Source organism: Bufo gargarizans, chromosome 5 (assembly GCF_014858855.1).
Source record: "Bufo gargarizans isolate SCDJY-AF-19 chromosome 5, ASM1485885v1, whole genome shotgun sequence".
In the NCBI taxonomy this organism is placed as follows: domain Eukaryota; kingdom Metazoa; phylum Chordata; class Amphibia; order Anura; family Bufonidae; genus Bufo; species Bufo gargarizans.
The window spans coordinates 137143586-137171467 of NC_058084.1; the positions used below are offsets into that span (position 1 = coordinate 137143586).

General features: G+C 45.0%; 1 protein-coding gene across 1 annotated transcript in view; it reads left to right on the forward strand.

Moving 5' to 3' along the window:
- Positions 1-6639: 6639 nt before the first annotated feature.
- The window catches only part of CLUL1 (clusterin like 1), an 84341-nt gene continuing 63098 nt past the window's right edge, over positions 6640-27882 (forward strand). The window contains exons 1-6 of the mRNA XM_044295414.1: positions 6640-6694; positions 7427-7442; positions 7563-7628; positions 8008-8104; positions 8180-8260; positions 8338-8487. Coding sequence (XP_044151349.1) covers positions 6640-6694; positions 7427-7442; positions 7563-7628; positions 8008-8104; positions 8180-8260; positions 8338-8487 — 465 coding nt within the window. The remainder of the gene's footprint in view (positions 6695-7426; positions 7443-7562; positions 7629-8007; positions 8105-8179; positions 8261-8337; positions 8488-27882) is intronic.

Consider the following 27882-nt stretch of genomic DNA (forward strand, 5'->3'; position numbering starts at 1 on the left):
TGCTCCGCTCCCCACATTCTGATTTCTCTCCTGAGGACGGCAATACAGATGACTATGCCTGGGATTCGTTGGATTTGAATCTCCTGAATGAGAAGCGTGCAAGTTGTGACACAGGCAGGGTGTCTATAAAGTAGTAAGGGAGCTTCCGGGAGGTGAGAGAAGGCCGCCGCTGTCCTGCATGTCGTTACAGTGTGTGGTGTTTGGCAGTCGCTACACCAGCCAAGGAGCCTCCTTGCTGCCGGGCGGCCGCACAGCTCGCCCACCCCAAAGGCGATTGCCAGGATGATCTGCGCGTCTAATATAAGCTTAATGGTTGTAACAGAGAAATCTTCTGTGCATTTATCCCTGCCTACAGACTTTCAGGTTATAACTCCATGAAGGACATTTTATCAATACCCCCCAGCGCTGCGACATATGCAGATATACATATCTGTATGGTTATTTACATGTAACACATAATGCCCTGAGTAGTCCCTTAAGAGCTCTTTACTACTTGTTAAGTGAAGGCACATGAGTGTGCAAAGCAGACTCATTTATAATGTGACCAACTTGTCTTTCTGGACCATACTGACCTTCTCAGGAAATTGCCATGCATGAAAAGGGAGAGCATATAGTAATACGGATTGAGTCTATAAGAGTCATGTCAGCATGCCAATTAGAAAATGTCTTGTGTAGTATTTCAGTATTTGACACCTTTTGTTTTACTGTATAGCTTTGCTATGTAGACTGTGACAGGGTCAGCAGAGTCATCTTATTGTTAGAGGGCAGGTGATTTAATGACAGGTGGCCTCCAGACTATCTGTTGGAGTCCTAAATATGGCAGGATAGGAATAGTATACAAAAATAAGGCTCTGCATGCAGCTCCCCTAATACTCCCTTGTCACTATTTGTGTGTGTGTTTGTGGGGGGGGGGGGGGAAGAAGGTACAAGGGAATCATCGTGGATGATAGGTATGTGTCACCGAGATTCCTGGCATCGGTGGAGTAAGAGCAAGTTTTCATGTGTCAGTAGCAGTTGCTGTGTGACCTAGCTATCTAGTATGGCTGTAAATAGCTGATCCGGGCGGCTCTTACTGGGAGTAGTCAAAGTGCTGAGTGGTTGACTACTCCCCACGGTCTAGGCTGGTTTTGACAGGCCTATAAAAAACAGGCAGCAGTGTCAGGTGGGTGGATTACTCCTCTCTGACACTAGAGCTGTGTAAAACTCTCCTGAGATCTGAGCCCTGTATGTCGGCTGAAAGCTGAAGACTGTGTTGGGCGAGCAGGCCGCCTAAAGCCTGCAGGTGAACTTTCTGAGCATTCAGCCAGGTGTGGATTAAACACCCAGGATTAAAGGTGAATGTTTTTCTGTATGAACTGTTTTGGGTGTGAACACCGATACTGAAAATGGACTGTCATACTGTGAACCTGCAACTAGTGTGAATAAACACTGCAGTTTTTGAGTTATAAACATGTCTTTGCCTCTATACTGCACCCGCTTGTCCTGTCTACCAGAGCGAATCCCCACAGGGGGGATTACTATACCTCTTTGCAATTGCCATAAATAATTTATATGTTGCTCTACTGTTTATACAAAAATGCAGTAAGATGTGATTTTTGTAAATGGACATGTTTCTACATAAAAAATAAACAGCAGAAAGAAGTAAAATGCTTAAAAGTTATATTTTATATCCCTACATTCAGTTAATGAAAGTAAAATTAAACTGAAGATCCATTCCATTTTACAGTCTCCTAAATCACATTAAGATTCTTCCTGTTTCATTGTGAGATGCTGTTGTTGCATCTATGTTGAGGGTGGGGTGAGAATTTCTGGACACATCTGTAACTATGACACCGCTGGAGTAAAATATTTAGTCTTGGCCACAATGTGTGTGTGCCGTAGCCAAGTCATTGTAAAACTGTACATATGCATTTCTTATGTATTTCAGGATTATTTAATAAACTGTAATTTACCAGATGCAGTCCAGTATTGGATCATGTGGTCATGTGACGAAACATCAGGTTTATGTGAGAAATTCTCAAACTGGTCTAAAGGAATTCCTTAATTATCTTGTTGAAGTGTGCTGATGATGTACATAATCCTACTAAATGTAGCCAATTCTTGTTAACTTATTGTTTATTGGTGATTATCCAGTACTTACATACGGATGACCTATCCTCAGGATAGGTCATCGATATCATATTGGTGAGATTCCAACACCCTGCACCCCCACCAATCACCTGTTTTGGGTGGAAGCTAGGAACTGTACAGTGGACAGAGCTGGAAGCATAATGTTCGAACCACTTCGTAGTTGCCGTACCAAAGTACCGCAGCCCAGCTCCCATGCAAATGTTGCAGAGAAGCCACCACTCAGGTCCAATGGCCTTAAAATTAGATGCACAACAGAAACATTTAAAGAGGACCTGTCACCACAAAAAGCAATGCAACCTGAAAACACCATGTTATAAAGGAGGAGGAGCAGGGCAGATTGATATATATTTTTGTGGGAAAAGATTAAGTAAAATTTGCAATTTACACATTTATATCTTTGCTTTTTTGCAGCCCTCTGAACAGCTATCGGTACAGAAGGGAGGGGTTACCAGTGACTGACAGCTATCTCTTATCACTGATAACTCCTCCCTCCTGTACCAATAGGTGTTCACATGGCTGCAAAAAAACTAAAATATAAATGTGTAAATTACCCATTCCCATACGCATCTATAAAGCCCCTTTCACACGGGCGAGAATTCCGTGCTGGTGCAATGCGTGAGGTGAACGCATTGCACCCGCACGGAATCCGGACCCATTCACTTCAATGGGGCTGTAGTGTTCAGATGAGCAGTGGTTTTCACGCATCATTTGTGCGTTGCGTGAAAATTGCAGCATGTTCTATATTCAGCGTTTTCACGCAACGCAGGGCCCATAGAAATGAATGGGTCTGCATAAAAATCAAGCAAGTACGGATGCAGTTAGTTTTTAACGCACGGTTGCTTGAAGATGATGTATGTAAATTTATAAAAGTCAATTTACTGAATTATTTTCTCTTATAACATGGTTATAAAGGAAATTAATAGCATTCTTAATACAGAATGCTTACTAAAATGTGGCTTTAGGGGTTAAAAAATAAATAAAAATTAACTCATCTTCTTTCTTCTTCTTTCAGGACCTGCCAAAGGATCTTTGACTTAATCGCGCTCACCACGTGGTGAGCGCGGTGACGTCAGCGCAGGTCCTGCTGAATGAAGATTCGGCTCTGGGTACCACAGTCAGTTTTTTATCACGCGCATGCGTTGTGCACAAGTGATGCGTGAAATTCACTGCTCATCTGAACAGCCCTATTGAAGTGAATGGGTCCGGATTCAGTGCTGGTGAAATGTGTCCACATCATGCATTGCACCCGCGCGGAATTCTCACACGTGTGAAAGGGGACTAAAAGGGAGTCAGTACTGGATATGAAAGATTCCAAAATACATTTAATATGGTGCTTTACATTATATTAAAGTACAGTACATTTTTCACATTTTCACATATTTGTTCATATTTCGATATATTCTATATATTTTAAAGACAGGACAACTCCTTTAAGTCTGGAGTCTCTAATGAGCACTTTTCTTCACCTGGCTACTAAAGAAACCACCCACCAGCAGCAGCAAGACATGGAGCAGAACCTAAACCAGTAGGTGGTGGCATACCTAGACTGCACCTTGCCACCCCAAGCACTGGGAAGCCAATTGATTTGTGGCTGCAACTGGGCGAGTTTGCTCTGGACAAGCTTTCCTGACCGGCCAGTAGTGTGACATCAGAAAGGGTGTTTAGTGCGGCAGGGGCCATAGTTACCCCAAAGAGAACGCGCCTTTCAACTCAAAATGTTGAGAGACTAACCTTTGTAAAGATGAATCAGACGTGGATCAGCCAGGATTTCCACACGCCAGTGCCTGATGCAGTAGACTAGATAATTCTGGGTGCCACACCTAAACATTATGAAAAATGGCCTGTTACTTCTGGCCACCTGCTTCAGCCACTATTCTGATGCTGCCACCTACCTGATGCCACCCCTGCTACCTCTGCTGCCATCTTCTCCTACTGCCACTATCTTGTGCTGTTACTGCCCCTGCTGTTGTCCCCCACTCTTTGACAGGGCCACCATGTTGACTCAGGGTGCCTGAGGACAAAGAGGAAGTATACACTTACCGTTTCTGCAGGCAGATGAAGTCTGTCAGAAAGGCAGCCCTGCCAGAACACCTCAGTATCTGCAGCCTCGACTTCCCCTTCTGTTCTTTTGGACTGAGTCCTGACCAGAAGCTTTTTGCAGGAAGTTTTACCAAGCTGTCCATGTGCTCTGCCTGCCTGCCTTCACTATCCAGGTGTTCTGTTCTTTCTGTCTGCAGAACACCATTATGGGTTTAGGGCCTTCTACTTCAGCTTCTAGGGAAGCTTCATAACAGGATGCAGGACCCACTGGAGGATCCTCTGGCACCCCTTCAGATATGGGGAGGAATGTGCAGGTGGCACACTTCTAAGGCTGGCCCTGACAGAGACAATGGCAAATAAAGGGAAAAAAACGGACAGATTATTTTTTACAAACTTTTTAAAACACAACCTCTTTCTAGAAAAAAACTTTGACAGGGAGCTAGAGATTGCCCCCCACCATTATGTTATTTTAATTTTATAAATCATGCAAAATTAAGCATATTTGCAAATTACATGCTTTTTAGAGGGAACCTATCCATTAAACTACCAGCATATCAAGCCTATCTGGCACCGCAAAGTTAAGTAAATGACGATGTAACTTACTATGAGAGGAGTCCAGGACTCATCTCGAGGGGCAATGGGCATTGCACCAATAAAGCTAGGGATGGTACACCTCGCTTAACTGCACAGGTTTACGTTATGTAGGACAGGCGCAGTGAGAAGGGGTGTACCTCTTCATTGGTGCACTGAGAATCTGCCCAATGCCACTGGAGATAAGTCCCAGACTCATAGCTAGGCTTAATTTCAGTCAAGGTAAAGGTTCATTTTTGTGCCCTATACTTGTTTCTAAATATCCTGGTCAAGGCAAAGTGGCTTGTTGGTACCCTGGTACTCAGCACCCAGGTTACAAACATCATCTCATTATCATCACAGGGAGGATTACAATGATAGACAACACATCTGTAAAGGATAACAACGAATCCACTATTCACAATAGGTGATGGTCAAAGCTTATTTAGCCTTTCCTTGTACGATGACCTCTGTACTGGTCACAGAGCATGCCTAGACAACTCTGCCATAGAACTCAATGCATCCCCTCCAGTTCATTGTATCTATGGCCCATTGTAAAAGGGAATATTAATTATTAATATTTGGGATTACTATTAATAATTAATATTAACAAATAGGTGTAGATCATCTATTGCTGACTTTGCCTATTTATTCTTTATTCCTGTTGCTCTAAGTGGTTGGGAGGATGGGGTTAAATATGCCATGTTTGCTAAGTGCTGTAGTGTTGAGAAGTCCATACTAACTTTTTTTGAGATGCCATCTTCTCTGGTGCTGTCTTTTCCTGTTCTTCATTTGCTGCTTGGAGGAGGTCCTCTAGTACCCAGATTGCCTTCTCCTGACCAGCCGGACTTCGTCTGATCAGCACCAACACCGATAGTTCTCTCAAAGCGACGGTATGCGACTTCTTCTATGGACGCTTTCATGTGTTCAGGTTTGCGTGTAAGGCAACAGAAAATCGGTAAAATAAAAAAACTAAAGATTTAGGTTCTCTGCTATAGATATTGCTCTGTGTTCAGCTCTGATTGGAAAAAAAAAAAAAAGCGAACTAACAGGCTCTGGACGCACAAAAAAAAAAACACTGTCCGCGTCTCACAGAGTAAGCGATTTTTTCCACCAAAGCCAAACACAAAAACAAATTCCTAGCAGTGGGCCTGGCTCTCCAATGTAAAAGGGAATATTAATTATTAATATTTGGGATTACTATTAACCCCTTAGTGACCAAGCCTGTTTGGGCCTTAGGGTACTTTCACACTAGCGTTGTTAGAATCCGCAAATCCGTATGCAAACGGATATCTTTTTTTCGGGATCCGTTAGACTTATTCACTGAAATACCAGATCCGTCTTTCTGGTATCGTCCGGAATAACGGATCCGGTATTTAATTTTTTCAAAGCTAGAAAGAACTGTGCATGCGCAAACCGGAAAATGATGCAGCAATAACTGGAACACTTGATCCGGCATTAATACATTTCAATGGAAATTAATGCCGGATCCGGCAAGTGTGGTAATGTTCCGGAATTTTGGCTGGAATAAAATACTGCAGCAAGCTGCAGTATTTTGTCCGGTCAAATACCGTACAAGGGACGGAACGGAAGACATCCTGATACATACTGAACCGATTGGTGTTTTGGGTTTCCGTTTGGGAGATCTGTTCAGGGCTCTCACAAGCAGTCCAAAACGGATCAGGTTTGCCCTAATGCATTCTGAATGGAAAAGGATCCGCTCAGAACTCATCAGTTTGCCTCCGTTCCGTCTCCATTCCGCTCTGGAGGCAGACACCAAAACCCTGCTTGCAGCGTTTTGGTGTCCGTCTGACTATGCAGAGCCAAATGGATCTGTAATGGCTCCGTCTGAGGTGGATCCGTATTAATTCATTTTGATAATCTGAGCATGCTCTATAAATGTCCCCTCCTCCAGCAGCCATAGCGGCCATCTTGGATGAACTTCAACAAACAGGTATGTATAGAAAGTTCTATCTATCTATCTATCCATCCTTCTTTCCTTCATTCTTTCTTTCTGTACATCTTTCTATCATCTATCTTTATTGGCTGGCATAGGGGCAGATTATTGCACGGGGGGGGAGGCTTGGGCAGATGTCACAGAGGTGGGGCTGATAGCAAGGTGGGGGGGGGGAGAGGCACTGGTGCAGGGTAATGTACTAATGGAATAGGGGGGAGATTATTGCACAGGGGGGTGCCTGGGCAGATGAAACAGAGGTGGGGCTGATGGCAAGGTGGGGGGGACAGAGGCACTGTTGATGGGTCATGGAATAGGGGGCAGATTATTGCACTGGGGGGTGAATATGGCACTGAATTGGGTAGATGGCAGAGAGGTGTGGCTGATGGCAGGGGGGTGGAAGAGTCACTGTTGGGGGCTCAAGTCATGTGGGCAGATTATGGCACAGGGGGTTGAGGTAATGGTACTGGAGAGAGGGCAGATGGCACTGAGGGAGGGCAGATGGCACTGAGGGAGGGCAGATGGCACTGAGGGGGGCAGATGACAATGGAGGGGCTGTTGGCATGTGGGCAGATTATGGTATGGGGGGAGTTGATGGCACTGGGAGGGGGGAAGATGGTACTGGTTGGGGCAGATGGCAATGCGGGGCGGCAGATGGCGCTGAGGATGGGCAGATGGCACTGAGGGGGGGCCATTAAAAACAAGATTATGGGAATGTTTTTTTTTTTTTAGCCTCTGCAATACAAGAGTAAAGTGGTGTCGAAGCCTAAAAAAATTTTTTAAATGTGATATCTCTGTCGATATTGGTGTTAACATGATCACATAGCGTGTTTAATCAATATTTGCTTTTGGATTATGTCTCTTACAGATGTCTGAAGCCTCAGAATGCAATCCAAGAAGACCACCCAGAAGGCGCCGTTGAATACAACAAGCGGTAAGTACAAGTGACAATTGGATTTTCTAATACAATTAGATTAATTGAATTAGGCCGAATGCACACGGCCGTGAGCGGTCCGTGGTATGCCGGGCTGGATTCCTGTTCAGAGCAGGAGCGCACGGCGTCATTGGTTGCTATGACGCCGTGCGCTTCATGTCGATGCTGCACTACAGTAATACACTTGTATAGTGTATTACTGTAGTGCAGCGGCGACATGAAGTGCACGGCGTCATAGCAACCAATGACGCCGTGCGCTCCTGCTCTGAACAGGAATCCAGCCCGGCATACCACTGACCGCTCTCGGCCGCGGAACACAGCGGTGTGCATTCGGCCTTGATCAGTATTTGTCTTTGTTCTAGTCTTCATCATTAACCAGCTCACCTGCTGCAGCACCCTCACCTCTTGCTTGTTCACCTAAGACCTCGGCGTCACCAAGGGGAGGTGGACAAAGCACGGACCAGGACCGGCAGCAAGTAAGTGTATTTTTATATATTCTGTTTTAAAAAAATATATAATTATGTTTTAACATTATTTTTAAATGGTTTTAGGAACCTTCAACTGGAGCCACCAGGCAGAATCCCCCCGTGTCCTCCAGAGTCCGTGGGAGATCCCGTGGCGGTCGGGGATGTGTAAGTATTGATTACATAGTTTTAATTAGCATTTATTTTTTGTACTTTCTCTAATTTTTCTTTGTTTTTTCTTCCAGGGTTCCAGAGTCTCCACCGGGGAAGATATGGAGTTTGTTGTCCCTCACATAGACAACTCCTTATCCAACTGGTGGAGGCGCGTCCTGCTTTATGGGACCACACCAACCATGCCGACGATCATCGCACCCAGCGGCTCTGGAGGGAGATCAGTGAGTCCTTGTTCACTGGCTGGGGTGATCTCACTGCGACCGCTCAGAAAGAAAGTGGTAAGTACAGCAATATGTATTTTTACCACATGTTTAACCCCTTAAGGACTTAGGACGTACCGGTATGCCATGTTTGCCGAGTCCTTAAGGACCCAGGGCGTACCGGTACGTCCTAAGTTTAAAATTACATTGCGGCGTGGCGGGGGTTAATCGGAACAGGATGTCCGCTGAAATCATTCAGCGGGCATCCTGTCACAACGCCGGGGGGGGGGTCATGTGAATAAATTGCAGTAATCTCTTGATGCGCGAGCTCGCGCATGCGCAGTGCCGGTATAGTGTTCCTTCCCTGTGCTGGCATCAGCCTCAGGGAAAGAACTGCGCATCGCGAGATTACGGCAATCTATTCGGAGGACATAGGCGGTGCTGGGCTCCTTCACAGGCGGGCGTGGCTGGGCTTCACGAAGGTTAGTACAGCCCCTTGGACACATAGAACACTAATTTACATATCTATAAAATCCTTTTTTAAAGACATTAAAAGCACACAGCCCTATAGGACAGATATATCGCGGACATGCTAGCGGCGATCTAGCCGTGCATGTCTGCAGCTCTATAGGCCAAAACTTTGTGACAGAATCCCTTTAAATACACCAGGTCTCGTAGCTGCGTGCCGCTCTGTGACTGAGAGAGTCAGTGAGGGCGGGGGGCGGCACACAGGCTCAGCGAGATAAATGTAAGTTAGCAAGTTAATTGTTTTCCGCCCCTGCGCCGCCCCCTCTTCTCTGCGCCCTCAAGCAGCCGCTTGGGCTGCCTTATGATAGAGCCGGCCCTGTAATGACCGAGTCTGGAGGTGGCGGCAGCATCAGGAGGCCACAGAGTAACAAGGTGACAAACTGTGGAGGTTGGTGGCAATACCAGTACCCGCTGAAGATGGTGGGTGAAAGAAGGAGCACTTGGCATCAGATGTGTGGCATCAGGCAGGTAACAGCATCAGAAAAGTAGCTGAGGCAGGTAGCCTGAAGAAACCGGTCTCTTTTGTCAAATTGTTCGTGTGGCACCATGGATGATCTAATCTCATGCATCAGGCATTGGTGTGTGGAAATCCTGGCTGATCCACGCCTGATTTATCTTGATGCAGTCTCCCACTATGTGCTATACGTGGGCACTTTAAACTGTTGCTAAATGTCATATCAAATGTATTGTATCATGCTGTAATTCCCTTTAACAGGCTGGCAGTGTCATTTACCTTTATTCGCCCCTAGGAAATTTATTTTTCCACCAAAATAAGTCACAAAAGATTTTAACGCATATAAGTGCAGCGCTTAACGCTGAATAATTTTTTTTTTTTCCACCAAAATACTTCAATAAAGATTTCACCACATATAACGGAGCACGGAGATGGAAAGGGTCTTCGGATTTCCCCCGCACTATACGGACCGCTGCTCCTGACAGCAGCTCCTGGGAAGGTCGTGGAGCGTCACGGTCATTCGGCATCTATTCGCTCCGCTGAAGGATTATTTTGAAAGTGTGTAGAAGCCACACACGGCCCCCACGCTGCAGATTTATCATGAAGACATCATGGAGATTTTACCGCATATAACTGCAGCGCTGACAGCTGAATACATTTAGTTTTTCGACCAAAATACTTCAATAAAGAGTTTAACACATATAACCGCCACACTGACTGACTGCTACCGCCGCTACTTCCGTGAACCCCTGCACCACTACTTCCTGGGTAGGTAGGCTGCTGTGAAGCAAGTGTTCTACCCCTGGCACGTTTGGCTCCCGACCTCCCACTACTGCCACCCTGCTGAATCCAGCCATGCGTTCAACGCATATAACCACCGATGTGAACTGAGAATATATTTTTCTTTTTGTACTGAAGTAGGCCAGTAAACGCTTTCAGCAGAGATAAATGCACCAGTAAAGTGCGTATATATTTTTATTTCTGTACTGAAATAGGCCACTGAACCCTTTTCCCACAAATAAGCGCACCAATGAAATGCGCATATATTTTTCTTATTTTACTGAAATACACCCCTATACACTTTCAGCAGAAATAACTGCAACAGTGCAGTGCGTATATATTTTTCTTGTTGTACTGTAATACGCCCCAATACGCTTTCACCAGAAATAACTGCAACAGTGCATTGCGTATATATTTTTCTTCTTTTACTGTAATACTCCCCTATATGCTTTCACCAGAAATAACTGCAACAGTGCAGTGCGTATATATTTTTCTTATTTTAATGAAATACGCCCCTATATGCTTTCACCAAAAATAACTGTAACAGTGCAGTGCGTATATATTTTTCTTTTTTTAATGAAATACGCCCCTATACGCTTTAACCAGAAATAACTGCAACCAGGGGCGGACTGAGAACCCTCAGGGCCCCCGGGCAAAATAAATCAAGGGCCCCCTTCCAGGCCCCACCCATGTTCTGCCACCAGTCACGCCCATGGTCAACCTCCAGCCATGCCTATATCCTGCCTCCAGCCTGTATTTCTAACAGAGTCCCTCTAAGTGTCCATTAGAGAGTGTGTTAGAAAGAATCCCCTCCAGGCCTATTAGCGACTACAATGGAGGGGACTCTTTCTAATGGGCCATTGAGGGCGGTCTTTCCGGCAGAGGCTATCTCAGTGTCCTTTAGAGGGTGTGTTAGAAATAATAACCTCCAGGCCCCATTAGAGACTACAATAGAGTCAGTCTAATGGGCCATTGAGGGCGGTCTTTCTGGCAGAGGACATCTCAGTGTCCTTTAGAGAGTGTGTTAGAAAGAGTCCCCTCCAGGTCACATTAGAGACTACAATGGAGTCTAATGGGTCCTGGAGGGGGGTCTCTCCAACACTATGGTTCCTATTCACAATATAACAACACAACATAGCTCTCTGATACCTAGGCCAAGTTGGCTCCTACCTTTATTATGGTTGGTGGCTGGCAGGCTGTGGCTTGCTGGCTACCGCTCGCTGGCTATGGCTTGCTGGTTGGCAGGCTGTGGGCTTGCTGGCTGTAGGCCTGTGGCTGGATGGCTGTGGGCATGGGGGTGGCTGGCTCTGGGGCTGGCTCGCTCTAGGCCAGGTTGGCTCTGGGGATGGCTGGCACTGGGCCTGGGGCTGTCTGGCTCTGGGCCTGTGAAAATAAAAAAAGATAGAGGGTTAATCCAAGACTTCCCTTAACAAAATTCAGGGAAGGTTAGAGAGTAACAGGCAGGACGCCAAAGGGTGGATATTTTAGAGATTGTTCAGAGTGATAGGTTGAACAGCTATGATAAAGCCATGGAAGTCTAGAGAGGCTGCCGATGGTGGTTACATATGTGCGGACGACCGCTACATAGGTGATAGTCAGATAAAAGAAAAAGGCAAAAATAGGTAACCACACTGGTGGCGCCATTCTATCTATAAGAAATATTATCCATATTCAGGCTATAAGATCTGCACGTATGGACTACTCAATGTTTTTATATGTATATCAGTATATAGACATGTAATATAGTATATAAATGTGCTTCAGTGGTTAGACACAAGGCCCAATATACCTGTAGACACCATGACTATAGAAGCGTGTAGAGGTCAGTGTGGTCCCCCTTACATCTTTGGTGTGTCGGTGACCAACAGTTGTCCCACAGTAGACAAGGTAATTAAAAGAAACTTAAAAAGGAACACCACTCACTTCACGAGGGAGGAGTTTTGTGGGATAAAGCTCAAGACACCCACAAAACTTACTTCAATAAAGAGTTTAACACATATAACCGCCACACTGACTGACTGCTACCGCCGCTACTTCCGTGAACCCCTGCACCACTACTTCCTGGGTAGGTAGGCTGCTGTGAAGCAAGTGTTCTACCCCTGGCACGTTTGGCTCCCGACCTCCCACTACTGCCACCCTGCTGAATCCAGCCATGCGTTCAACGCATATAACCACCGATGTGAACTGAGAATATATTTTTCTTTTTGTACTGAAGTAGGCCAGTAAACGCTTTCAGCAGAGATAAATGCACCAGTAAAGTGCGTATATATTTTTATTTCTGTACTGAAATAGGCCACTGAACCCTTTTCCCACAAATAAGCGCACCAATGAAATGCGCATATATTTTTCTTATTTTACTGAAATACACCCCTATACACTTTCAGCAGAAATAACTGCAACAGTGCAGTGCGTATATATTTTTCTTGTTGTACTGTAATACGCCCCAATACGCTTTCACCAGAAATAACTGCAACAGTGCATTGCGTATATATTTTTCTTCTTTTACTGTAATACTCCCCTATATGCTTTCACCAGAAATAACTGCAACAGTGCAGTGCGTATATATTTTTCTTATTTTAATGAAATACGCCCCTATATGCTTTCACCAAAAATAACTGTAACAGTGCAGTGCGTATATATTTTTCTTTTTTTAATGAAATACGCCCCTATACGCTTTAACCAGAAATAACTGCAACCAGGGGCGGACTGAGAACCCTCAGGGCCCCCGGGCAAAATAAATCAAGGGCCCCCTTCCAGGCCCCACCCATGTTCTGCCACCAGTCACGCCCATGGTCAACCTCCAGCCATGCCTATATCCTGCCTCCAGCCTGTATTTCTAACAGAGTCCCTCTAAGTGTCCATTAGAGAGTGTGTTAGAAAGAATCCCCTCCAGGCCTATTAGCGACTACAATGGAGGGGACTCTTTCTAATGGGCCATTGAGGGCGGTCTTTCCGGCAGAGGCTATCTCAGTGTCCTTTAGAGGGTGTGTTAGAAATAATAACCTCCAGGCCCCATTAGAGACTACAATAGAGTCAGTCTAATGGGCCATTGAGGGCGGTCTTTCTGGCAGAGGACATCTCAGTGTCCTTTAGAGAGTGTGTTAGAAAGAGTCCCCTCCAGGTCACATTAGAGACTACAATGGAGTCTAATGGGTCCTGGAGGGGGGTCTCTCCAACACTATGGTTCCTATTCACAATATAACAACACAACATAGCTCTCTGATACCTAGGCCAAGTTGGCTCCTACCTTTATTATGGTTGGTGGCTGGCAGGCTGTGGCTTGCTGGCTACCGCTGGCTATGCTTGGTTGGCAGGCTGTGGGCTTGCTGGCTGTAGGCCTGTGGCTGGATGGCTGTGGGCATGGGGGTGGCTGGCTCTGGGGCTGGCTCGCTCTAGGCCAGGTTGGCTCTGGGGATGGCTGGCACTGGGCCTGGGGCTGTCTGGCTCTGGGCCTGTGAAAATAAAAAAAGATAGAGGGTTAATCCAAGACTTCCCTTAACAAAATTCAGGGAAGGTTAGAGAGTAACAGGCAGGACGCCAAAGGGTGGATATTTTAGAGATTGTTCAGAGTGATAGGTTGAACAGCTATGATAAAGCCATGGAAGTCTAGAGAGGCTGCCGATGGTGGTTACATATGTGCGGACGACCGCTACATAGGTGATAGTCAGATAAAAGAAAAAGGCAAAAATAGGTAACCACACTGGTGGCGCCATTCTATCTATAAGAAATATTATCCATATTCAGGCTATAAGATCTGCACGTATGGACTACTCAATGTTTTTATATGTATATCAGTATATAGACATGTAATATAGTATATAAATGTGCTTCAGTGGTTAGACACAAGGCCCAATATACCTGTAGACACCATGACTATAGAAGCGTGTAGAGGTCAGTGTGGTCCCCCTTACATCTTTGGTGTGTCGGTGACCAACAGTTGTCCCACAGTAGACAAGGTAATTAAAAGAAACTTAAAAAGGAACACCACTCACTTCACGAGGGAGGAGTTTTGTGGGATAAAGCTCAAGACACCCACAAAACTTCCTCCCTCGCCTTGGTCTCTTATAGAATCTTTGGAAGAAACAGCAGTCCCTCTGCTGTTTCTTCCAAAGAATCTACTGTGGGCCAACTGTTGGTCACCGGCACCCCAAAGATGTAAGGGGGACCACACTGACCTCTACACGCTTCTATGGTCATGGTGTCTACAGATATATCGGTCCTTGTGTCTAACCACTGAAGCACGTTTATATACTATATTACATGTCTATATACTGATTTATGTATAAAAACATTGAGTAGTCCATACAGGCAGACCTAATAGCCTGAATATGGATATTTCTTATAGATAGACTGGCACCTGTGGTTACCTATTTTTTGCCTTTTTCTTTTATCTGGCTCTGGGCCTGCCGCCTGGGGCTGGCTGTGGGCCTGGCTGGCTGGCTCTGGGCCTGGGGTTGGCTCAAGTGTGTGGCCGAGCGGCTCGAGCCCGAGCCCAATTTCTGCCTTTCACTTAGTTGTCACTACAGACCCCAGACCAGACTCCTTGAATAAATACAGATGCCATACCAGAACCCTAAACAAATACAGACCCCAGACCAGACCCCCTCAATAAATGCAGATGCCAGACTAAAACTGTAAACAAATACAGACCTCAGACCAGACCCCCTCAATAAATACAGATGCCAAACCTGAGCTGTGCCTTGGACAGGCCAGGCAGTCCCTGAAGTCTCAAGGGATCGCATTCTGTACATGCGCAGCAAAGGGCCCATCTGCCTGTCGGTCTCCATCCCTTTAGTGCACATGTACAGAACGTGATTCCGTGTGACTTCAGGGACTTCCTGTCCTGTCCATCACAATGGTGGGGGCGTGGCATAGAAGACAGTGAGAAGAGTCTCTGGGTGCCACAGGACACCATGGCCGGGCACCCTCCTCACGTGTAGCTCCGGCCGCCGGGCCCCTCCCCCACATAACTTACGTGATGTGACGTAAGTAGCTCCAGCCGCCGGGCCCCATATAGCCTGCCTGACTGATGTATGTTGCGTAGTATGCGTACATAAAATTATTACACCCAGACCCGCCCGATGTCTATGTGCCTCAGAGACATCGGACGGGTGAAATAATCTTCAGTACTGGGCGGCGGCCGTCGGGCCCCCTTCCCGGCAGGGCCCCCTTCCCGGCAGGGCCCTAGGACCACGTCCGAAGTGCCGAACGCTCAGTCCGCCCCTGACTGCAACAGTGCAGTGCGTATATATTTTTATTTTTTTAACCACCTCAGCTCCCCTAGCTTAAACCCCCTTAATGACCAGACCACTTTTTATAAATTCTGCACTACACTACTTTCACGGTTTATTGCTCGGTCATACAACTTACCACCCAAATGAATTTTACCTCCTTTTCTTATCACTAATAGAGATTTCATTTGGTGGTATTTCATTGCTGCTGACATTTTTACTTTTTTTTTGTTATTAATCGAAATTTACAGATTTTTTTGCAAAAAAAGACATTTTTCACTTTCAGTTGTAATATTTTTCAAATAAAACTACATTTCTATATACATTTTTCTCTAAATTTATTGTTCTACATGTCTTTGATTAAAAAAAATGCAATAAGTGTATATTTATTGATTTGCACAAAAGTTATAGCGTTTACAAACTATGGTACAAAAATGTGAATTTCCGCATTTTGAAGCAGCTCTGACTTTCTGAGCACCTGTCATGTTTCCTGAGGTTCTACAATGCCCAGACAGTAGAAACACCCCACAAATGAACCCATTTCGGAAAGTAGACACCCTAAGGTATTCGCTGATGGGCATAGTGAGTTAATGGAAGTTTTTATTTTTTGTCACAAGTTAGCGGTAAATTATGATTTTTTTTTTTTTCGTGCAGTCTCATATTCCACTAACTTGTGACAAAAAATAAAAACTTCCATGACCTCACTATGCCCATCACAAAATACCTTGGGGTGTCTTCTTTCCAAAATGGGGTCACTTGTTGGGTATTTATACTGCCCTGGCATTTTAGGGGCCCTAATGCGTGTGAAGTAGTTTGAAATCCAAATGTGTAAAAAATGCCTTGTGAAATCCTAAAGGTGCTCTTTAGAATTTGGGCCTCTTTGCCCACCTAGGCTGCAAAAAAGTGTCACACATGTGGTATCGCCGTACTCAGAAGAAGTAGGGCAATGTGTTTTCGGGTGCATTTTTACATATACCCATGCTGGTTGAGAGAAATATCTCTCTAAAAGTCAACTTTTCCCATTTTTTTAATTTATTTCTTTATTTTATTTTTTTTATTTTTGTTTCAAATTTAGGTTTTATTGAAATTTTTCGGTACAACCAAAATAGAGACATGTGCATATTCAAACAGTGTTAACAGTTCAAACATGATGTCCACAGAACTGTGTTGGGTATACATCCGTCATCACACAGTACAGCTCACGGGAGAATATTAGTTAGATATATCTAAATGGACATGTAAAATTGCAGTAACATATAGACAGACAAGACATTGGACAAGGGATTAGGGGGGAGGAAAGGAAGGGGGAGGGGTACAACTTCTACCGAAGCGGTTAAACCTGCGCATCATGAAATGCGGCTGAAGAGCGAAAGACTTCCCAGGGGCCCCATATCTTCACATATCGTGCGGTGTCTGCGGGCGTAACACTAATGAGATCTTCCAGCCTCTGATACAGAGCAATTTCGTCAAACCAATCCTCAGGCGAAGGAGGAGAAGGGGATTTCCAATGCCTGGGAATCAACTTTTCCCATTTTTTTTATACAAAGTTGTCATTTTAGAGAGATATTTTAGGGGCCCTAAAGCGTGAGAAGTAGTCTGGAATCCAAATGCCTAAAAATGCCCTCCTAAAAGGTACTCATTGGAATTTGGGCCCCTTTGCCCACCTAGGCACAGATATTTCTCTCACCCAGCATGGGTATATGTAAAAAGACACCCCAAAACACATTGCCCTACTTCTCCTGAGTACGGCGATACCACATGTGTGACACTTTTTTGCAGCCTAGGGGCCTAAATTCCAATGAGTACCTTTTAGGAGGGCATTTTTAGGCATTTGGATTCCAGACTTCTTCTCACGCTTTAGGGCCCCTAAAATGCCAGGGCAGTATAAATACCCCACATGTGACCCCATTTTGGAAAGAAGACACCGCAAGGTATTCCGTGAGGGCATGGCAAGTACCTAGAATATTTTTTTTGGGCACAAGTTAGCGGAAAATGATTTTGTAAGAGAAAAAAAAATATCATTTCCCGCTAACTTGTGCCAAAAAAATAAATATTCTAGGAACTCGCCATACCTTGGGGTGTCTTCTTTCCAAAATGAGGTCACTTGTGGGGTATTTATACTGCCCTGGCATTTTAGGGGCCCTAAAGCGTGAGAAGAAGTCTGGAATATAAATGTCTACAAAATTTTACGCATTTGGATTCCGTGAGTTCATGTGAGATTTTATTTTTTGTCACAAGTTAGTTGAATATGAGACTTTGTAAGAAAAAACAAAAATACAAAAAAAAATAAAAAATTCTGCTAACTTGTGCCCCCCCCCAAAAATTATCTATGAACTCGCCATGCCCCTCAAAAGTGATCTTTTTATAGCGCCGCAGTGATTTTACGGTGTTTTTGCAGTGATCAGAAAAAAAAAATTCTGTCACTGCGGTAGGGCGGACTGAACGCAAGTGTGCGCACAAGATCAGGCCTGATCGGGCGAACACTGTGGGCCAGATATATCATTAGGCAAAGTCACTTTTGTGGAGTGGAAAAGTCGCAAAAAAGTCCCAAAGGCTAAAACTGCGCACAAATTTGCGACTTTTTTCTGCTCTGCACTATGCTCGCCAGTTTTCTGAAAGTGGGCGTGTTTTCGTATGTAAATAAATCTCTAGACAGATTTACTATTGGGACTTTTTTTAAAAGTCGCAAAAAAGTCGCAACTTCACTCCAGTGAGGACCATGCTTATCTTATGAGACTTTTTAATAGAACATGCGACTTTTTCATAAAAACGTGCGACTTTTGTAAAGCTGCTTACTGACGGATAAACTGCTACCGTCAAACCACATTTATTACAGTCTTAAAGGGGCGATCATAAATCTGACTTGGCTAAAACTGACTTTAGCCATATGTGAAAGTGGAGTGAGCTGTCAGAGTCGTGATAAATCTGGCCCTGTGTTTTTTGTAGAGCCTATAGAACATGTCCTATTCTTGTCCGCAATTGCGGACAAGAAAAGGCATTTTCTATATAGTTCTGGCAATGTGCGGATCCGCAAAATGCGGAAAGCACATTGCCGGTGTCCGTGTTTTGCAGATCCGCGGTATCCGTGTTTTGCGGATCCGTGGATCTGCAAAACACATACGGACGTCTGAGTGGAGCCTTACAGGGGGGTGATCAATGACAGGGGGGTGATCAGGGAGTCTATATTAGGTGATTACCCCCCTGTCATTGATCACCCCCCTGTAAGGCTCCATCCAGACGTCCGTATGTGTTTTGCGGATCCGTAAGGCTCCATTCAGACGTCCGTATGTGTCTTGCGGATCCATGGATCTGCAAAACACATACGGACGTCTGAATGGAGCCTTACAGGGGGGTGATCAATGACAGGGGGGTGATCAGGGAGTCTATATGGGGTCATCACCCCCCTGTAAGGCTCCATTCTAACGTCCGGATGTGTTTTGCGGATCCGTGGATCCGCAAAACACATACGGGCGTCTGAATGGAGCCTTACAGGGGGGTGATCAATGACAGGGGGGTGATCAGGCAGTCTATATGGGGTGATCAGGGGTTAATAAGGGGTAAATAAGTGACAGGGGGTGGGGGGCTACCTGTGTCCTCTGGTGGTCAATCCAAGCAAAAGGGACCACCAGAGGACCAGGTAGCAGGTATATCAGACGCTGTTAACAAAACAGCGTCTGATATACCTTTCAAGGTTTAAAAAAATCGCATCTACAGCCTGCTAGCGAATGATCGCCACTGGCAGGCTGTAGATGCACTCGTTTACCTCCTGTTCCTGTGAACGCGCGCACCTGTGTGCGCGCGTTCACAGGAAATCTTGCGTCTCGCGAGATGACGCGCTGGCGCGTCAAGGAGGAAGAAATCGACCGCCTCCGGACCGCAATCCTGTGTTAGGCGGTCCGGAGGCGGTTAATGAAATACGCCCCTATACGCTTTCACCAGAAATAAGTGCAACAGTGCGTATATATTTTTCTTGTTGTACTGAAATACGACTCTATACGCTTTCAACAGAAATAACTGAAGAAGTGAAATGCGTATATATTTTTCTTGTCGTACTGAATAAAATGTAAGCCACTAGAGGCTTTTCAACATAACACTTGCAGCCCAATAACAAAAAGCTGGAATGACAGAGCTGTCTAATGATTATTTGGATCCCCAAATAATTGCTCCCTGCACTTGTAAATCAATTTCCTATCAATGTCCCTAGCGCCTTTTGACGTCTCTTCCTGTACTAAGATGCTGTGAAATGATTTCTCCCTATCCTTTCCCTGCACTTAGAAATCCTTTTTCATTTTTATTTTTTTTTTTTAAACATAGAGGTTTTTCAAATTGCTGTCCATAGCGCCTTCACATGTCTGTCCCTGCACTCTGAACGCTGGAAAATGGCAGAATCTAAAATGGCTGCCGTATTTATAGGGCTGTGACATCACAGGGTTGGCTGGCTGCTGATTGGCTGCATGCAGGCATGTCAATCTGGGTGATCCCACCTTCCCAGAGTTCCTTGCCCCATGTCCTCAGTCCTCACACGTGTAGCCGCCATTTTAGGAAAATTGCGATTCGTTAACAAGAAGCACAAGGAAATTCGCATTCGTTGCAAATCAAATTTTTTTCTGAAATTCGGATCGAATTCCACTTCGTCAGCTTTGATTTGCTCTACCTCTAAGTGTCAGAATAATATAATCCCCCAAAAGTGACCCCATTTTGAAAACTAGACTATAAGATTATAAGCTGTATTTGAATAATAAAGTATTAATTAAAGCAATAACACGTTTACAGGGAATTATTTCTGCTATATCTATATATATTTGTATCAATGGTTATATAAATATATATATATATATATATATATATATATATATATATAGAGAGAGAGAGAGAGAGAGAGAGAGATGGAAATTCAAGGCAGCACTCCTAGTAGTGGATTGTTTGGGTGCCAGCGGTGAAAGCACCTTTCCAAGGTGTATCATATAGAATAAAGAATGACACCGCAGCACATCCGTTTGGTGAAAGAAAGTGTGACCCTTTATTCACCTATGCGCTTGATAATGGTCCCAGCAAGCGGACCGAAACGTCGCATAGGTGAATAAAGGGTCACACTTTCTTTCACCAAACGGATGTGCTGCGGTGTCATTCTTTATTCTCTCTCTCTCTCTCTCTCTCTATATATATATATATATATATATATATATATATATATATGTATGTATATATATATATATATATATCTACACGGTTATACACTAACAGCTCTATAATAAACCTAATTACACTAACATTATAAAATACCAACTATAATTCCACCCCAAAATCTAACTTAAACATACACACATAACAGCACACACGTGACCGCAGCAGCACCCTCCAACCTAGCTATAAACTGTCCCTACAGGGTAAGGCCTATTGCACACGGCGTTTTTTTTTTCCGTTTACTGGCCGTTTTTTGCGTTCCGTATACGGTCCGTATACGGAACCATTCATTTCAATGGTTCCGCAAAAAAAACGGAATGTACTCCGTATGCATTCCGTTTCCGTATTTCCGTTTTTCCGTTCCGTTTTAACATAGAACATGTCCTATTATTGCCCGCAAATCACAGTCCGTGGCTCCATTCAAGTCAATGGATCCGCAAAAAAAACGGAACACATACGGAAATGCATCCGTATGTCTTCCGTTTCCGTTCCGTTTTTTCCTGAACCATCTATTGAAAATGTTATGCCCAGCCCAATTTTATCTATGTAATTACTGTATATGCCATACGGAAAAACGGAACGGAAAAACGGAACAGAAACGGAAACACAACGGAAACAAAAAACGGAACAACGGATCCATGAAAAACAGACCGCAAAACACTGAAAAAGCCATACGGTCGTGTGCAATAGGCCTAAGAAGGGTTATCTGTGGGATACAGGGGTATAGGGGTTTTAGAGGCAATGCAGGGGTTAAATGTAAGAGACCTGCAGGGGTAAATGCAGGGGTTAATGGGATATAAGGAAGGTGTTAATGCGTTGGTGGTGTAGGGTAATGCAGGGGTAAGGCAAGGTAGGTGTAAATGATATATAATGCAGGGATTAGGGGTAGGCACTGCAGGGGAGTTAATGCAGGGTTTAATAATATTGCAGGTATTAGGGGTAAATTGCAGGGATTATGGGTAGATAATGCTGGGGTTAATGCTTGTTGGTCTAGGGGGGTAGGGAAAGGGTTACTCAGCCAAACGCTCGTTTCCAGGGGTTAATGCTCGTTCTTGCTTGTCGTCCTGGGATTGATTCTCACTTGGCCCGTTTCTCAGGGGATAATTCTCACTTGGCCTGCTCCTCAGTGGGGGCTGCTGGACTCAATTGATGAGCGCTCTGACGCCGGACTATTTAACCACTTCAGCCCCGCTAGGTGAAACCCCCTTCATGACCAGGCCACTTTTTACACTTCGGCACTACACTACTTTCACCGTTTATCGCTCGGTCATGCAACTTACCACCCAAATGAATTTTACCTCCTTTTCTTCTCACTAATGGAGCTTTCATTTGGTGGTATTTTATTGCTGCTGACATTTTTACTTTTTTTGTTATTAATCAAAATGTAACGATTTTTTTGCAAAAAAATGACATTTTTCACTTTCAGCTGTGAAATTTTGCAAAAAAAACGACATCCATATATAAATTTTTCGCTAAATTTATAGTTCTACATGTCTTTGATAAAAAAAAAATGTTTGGGCAAAAAAAAAATGGTTTGGGTAAAAGTTATAGCATTTACAAACTATGGTACAAAAATGTGAATTTCCGCTTTTTGAAACGGCTCTGATTTTCTGAGCACCTGTCATGTTTCCTGAGGTTCTACAATGCCCAAACAGTAGAAAAACCCCACAAATGACCCCATTTCGGAAAGTAGACACCCTAAGGTATTCGCTGATGGGCATAGTGAGTTCATAGAACTTTTTATTTTTTGTCACAAGTTAGCGGAAAATGATGATGATTTTTTATTTTTTATTTTTTTCTTACAAAGTCTCATATTCCACTAACTTGCGACAAAAAATAAAAAATTCTAGGAACTCACCATGCCCCTCACAGAATACCTTGGGGTGTCTTCTTTCCAAAATGGGGTCACTTGTGGCGTAGTTATACTGCCCTGGCAATTTAGGGGCCCAAATGTGTGAGAAGAACTTTGCAATCAAAATGTGTAAGAAATGACCGGTGAAATCCGAAAGGTGCACTTTGGAATATGCGCCCCTTTGCCCACCTTGGCAGCAAAAAAGTGTCACACATGTGGTATCGCCGTACTCAGGAGAAGTTGGGGAATGTGTTTTGGGGTGTCATTTTACATATACCCATGCTGGGTGAGAGAAATATCTTGGCAAAAGACAACTTTTCCCATTTTTTTATACAAAGTTGGCATTTGACCAAGATATTTTTCTCACCCAGCATGGGTATATGTAAAATGACACCCCAAAACACATTGCCCAACTTCTCCTGAGTACGGCGATACCAGATGTGTCACACTTTTTTGCTGCCAAGGTGGGCAAAGGGGCACATATTCCAAAGTGCACCTTTCGGATTTTGCAGGGCATTTTTTACACATTTTGATTGCAAAGTTCTTCTCACACATTTGGGCCCCTAAATTGCCAGGGCAGTATAACTACGCCACAAGTGACCCCATTTTGGAAAGAAGACACCCTAAGGTATTCCGTGAGGGGCACTGCGAGTTCCTAGAATTTTTTATTTTTTGTCACAAGTTAGCGGAAAATGATGATTTTTTTTTTTTCTCTTTTTTCCTTACAAAGTCTCATATTCCACTAACTTGCGACAAAAAATAAAAAATTCTAGGAACTCGCCAGTGCCCCTCACGGAATACCATGGGGTGTCTTCTTTCCAAAATGGGGTCACTTGTGGCGTAGTTATACTGCCCTGGCAATTTAGGGGCCCAAATGTGTGAGAAGTACTTTGCAATCAAAATCTGTAAAAAATGACCGGTGAAATCCGAAAGGTGCACTTTGGAATATGTGCCCCTTTGCCCACCTTGGCATCAAAAAAGTGTCACACATCTGGTATCGCCGTACTCAGGAGAAGTTGGGGAATGTGTTTTGGGCTGTCATTTTACATATACCCATGCTGGGTGAGAGAAATATCTTGGCAAAAGACAACTTTTCCAATTTTTTTATACAAAGTTGGCATTTGACCAAGATATTTTTCTCACCCAGCATGGGTATATGTAAAATGACACCCCAAAACACATTGCCCAACTTCTCCTGAGTACGGCGATACCAGATGTGTCACACTTTTTTGCTGCCAAGGTGGGCAAAGGGGCACATATTCCAAAGTGCACCTTTCGGATTTTGCAGGGCATTTTTTACACATTTTGATTGCAAAGTTCTTCTCACACATTTGGGCCCCTAAATTGCCAGGGCAGTATAACTACGCCACAAGTGACCCCATTTTGGAAAGAAGACACCCCAAGGTATTCCGTGAGGGGCACTGGCGAGTTCCTAGAATTTTTTATTTTTTGTCGCAAGTTAGTGGAATATGAGACTTTGTAAGGAAAAAAGAAAAAAAAAAGAAAAATCATCATTTTCCGCTAAATTGTGACAAAAAATAAAAAATTCTAGGAACTCGCCGTGCCCCCCACGGAATACCTTGGGGTGTCTTCTTTCCAAAATGGGGTCACTTGTGGCGTAGTTATACTGCCCTGGCAATTTAGGGGCCCAAATGTGTAAGAAGTACCTTGAAATCAAAATGTGTAAAAAATGGCCTGCGAAATCTGAAAGGTGCCCCTTTGCCCACCTTGGCTGCAAAAAAGTGTCACACATCTGGTATCGCCGTACTCAGGAGAAGTTGGGGAATGTGTTTTGGGGTGTCATTTTACATATACCCATGCTGGGTGAGAGAAATATCTTGGCAAAAGACAACTTTTCCCATTTTTTTATACAAAGTTGGCATTTGACCAAGATATTTTCTCACCCAGCATGGGTATATGTAAAATGACACCCCAAAACACATTCCCCAACTTCTCCTGAGTACGGCGATACCAGATGTGTGACACTTTTTTGCAGCCTAGATGCGCAAAGGGGCCCAAATTCCTTTTAGGAGGGCATTTTTAGACATTTGGATCCCAGACTTCTTCTCACACTTTCGGGCCCCTAAAAAGCCAGGGCAGTATAAATACCCCACATGTGACCCCACTTTGGAAAGAAGACACCCCAAGGTATTCAATGAGGGGCCTGGCGAGTTCCTAGAATTTTTTTTTTTTTGCATAAGTTAGCGGATATTGATTTTTTTTGTTTTTTTTCTCACAAAGTCTCACTTTCCGCTAACTTAGGACAAAAATTTCAATCTTTCATGGACTCAATATGCCCCTCACGGAATACCTTGGGGTGTCTTCTTTCCGAAATGGGGTCACATGTGGGGTATTTATACTGCCCTGGCTTTTTAGGGGCCCTAAAGCGTGAGAAGTCTGGAATATAAATGTCTAAAAATGTTTACGCATTTGGATTCCGTGAGGGGTATGGTGCGTCCATGTGAGATTTTATTTTTTGACACAAGTTAGTGGAATATGAGACTTAGTAAGAAAAAACAAAACAAAAACAAACAAAAAATTTCCGCTAACTTGTGCCAAAAAAAATGGCTGAATGGAGCCTTACCAGGGGGGGAGTGATCAATGACAGGGGGGTGATCAATGACAGGGGGGTGATCACCCATATAGACTCCCTGATCACCCCCTGTCATTGATCACCCCCCCTGTAAGGCTCCATTCAGACATCCGCATGATTTTTTACGGATCCATGGATACATGGATCGGATCCACAAAACGCATGCGGACGTCTGAATGGAGCCTTACAGGGGGGTTATCAATGACAGGGGGTGATCAGGGTAATCACCCCCCTGTCACTGATCACCCCCCCTGTAAGGCTCCATTCAGACGTCCGCATGATTTTTACGGATCCATGGATACATGGATCGGATCCACAGAACGCATGCGGACGTCTGAATGGAGCCTTACAGGGGGGTTATCAATGACAGGGGGTGATCAGGGTAATCAGGGTGATCACCCCCCTGTCACTGATCACCCCCCCTGTAAGGCTCCATTCAGACATCCGCATGATTTTTTACGGATCCATGGATACATGGATCGGATCCACAAAACGCATGCGGACGTCTGAATGGAGCCTTACAGGGGGGTTATCAATGACAGGGGGTGATCAGGGTAATCAGGGTGATCACCCCCCTGTCACTGATCACCCCCCTGTAAGGCTCCATTCAGACATCCGCATGATTTTTTACGGATCCATGGATACATGGATCGGATCCACAGAACGCATGCGGACGTCTGAATGGAGCCTTACAGGGGGGTTATCAATGACAGGGGGTGATCAGGGTAATCAGGGTGATCACCCCCCTGTCACTGATCACCCCCCCTGTAAGGCTCCATTCAGACATCCGCATGATTTTTTACGGATCCATGGATACATGGATCGGATCCACAGAACGCATGCGGACGTCTGAATGGAGCCTTACAGGGGGGTTATCAATGACAGGGGGTGATCAGGGTAATCAGGGTGATCACCCCCCTGTCACTGATCACCCCCCCTGTAAGGCTCCATTCAGACGTCCGCATGATTTTTACGGATCCATGGATCCATGGATCGGATCCGTAAAAATCATGCGGACGTCTGAATGGAGCCTGACAGGGGGGTGATCAATGACAGGGGGTGATCAGGGAGTGTATATGGGTGATCACCCCCCTGTAAGGCTCCATTCAGACGTCCGCATGATTTTTACGGATCCATGGATACATGGATCGGATCCGTAAAAATCATGCGGACGTCTGAATGGAGCCTGACAGGGCGGTGATCAATGACAGGGGGTGATCAGGGAGTGTATATGGGTGATCACCCGCCTGTCATTGATCACCCCCCTGTAAGGCTCCATTCAGACGTCCGCATGATTTTTACGGATCCATGGATACATGGATCGGATCCGTAAAAATCATGCGGACGTCTGAACGGAGCCTGACAGGGGGGTGATCAATGACAGGGCGGTGATCAATGACAGGGGGGTGATCAGGGAGTTTATATGGGGTGATCAGGGGTTTATAAGGGGTTAATAAGTGACCGGGGGGGGGGGGGGGGGGGGGGGTGTAGTGTAGTGTAGTGTGGTGTTTGGTGGGACTGTACTGACCTACCTGAGTCCTCTGGTGGTCGATCCTAACAAAAGGGACCACCAGAGGACCAGGTAGGAGGTATATTAGACGCTGTTATGAAAACAGCGTCTAATATACCTGTTAGGGGTTAAAAAATTCGGATCTCCAGCCTGCCAGCGAGCGATCGCCGCTGGCAGGCTGGAGATCCACTCGCTTACCTTCCGTTCCTGTGAGCGCGCGCGCCTGTGTGCGCGCGTTCACAGGAAATCTCGCGTCTCGCGAGATGACGCGCCGATGCGTCCAGGAGGAGAAAAGCAACCACCTTCCGGACGCATCGGCGCGTTAGGCGGTCCGGAGGTGGTTAAATCGGGCAGCGCTTGCTCCGGAGCAGCCCGAGCTGCACGCCTGCAGAAAGGTGCACGTGGGCTAGTGTGGTGATATGACATCACCGCACCGATCCACGCATACCGGCGCTTCAAGGCAGAGGATTGCTTTTATCCTCCTGCCTTTGAAGTGACTGCGCACCTCTGTCGCTATAATTACAGTGCCGAAGGTATGTGGCATACAGGGGCAGGGGATCTCTTTGTTCCCCTGTCCTTGTTATGCAAAACATCTCCGGCCCTGCCGGAGGTGTTTAGCAAAAGCCAGAGGATCTCTTTGATCCTCTGTCTTTTGATGTGCCCGCAACTGGAAAAACATTCACCTTGTCAGAGGTTTTGTCAGCAGCAGTCCACAACAGGTTTTAGGGGCCTGCTTCCCAGCAATGCGGCTCTCAGCCCTTTAGCACGGCACACATCCTTAGATCTCCAAACATAGAGACTCCACAGCTTCCCTGTCAAATGGAGGATAATCCACACCACCTGACAGTGCTGCCTGTGCTTTTATATCCCAAACCAAGAGCCGGCCTAGAGCGTGGGGAGCAGCCACCCACCCAGCACTTTGGCTACTCCCAGTAAGAGCCGGCCCAGATCGGCATTGCAGCCATACTAAACAGCAAACAGTGTCAGTCAGCACTATCTTCCGCTGACACTTGAAACTACCGGCTCTTACCTCACCAAGGCCAGGAACCTCGTTGACACATACCTTCCGTCAATGACGGACCCTTGCGCCTTCCTACAATATATATATATATATATATATATATATATATACATACACATACATATACACACACCTGGCACTTCCCTCTACACCCATGGTGGCTGTTGTAAAGCATATCTCTAAATGCTGGTTACAGCAGCTCAGGCAAGATTGCAGAGCCCAGAATAAGAAAATCTACAATCAGAAAATGAAAACAGGTTACA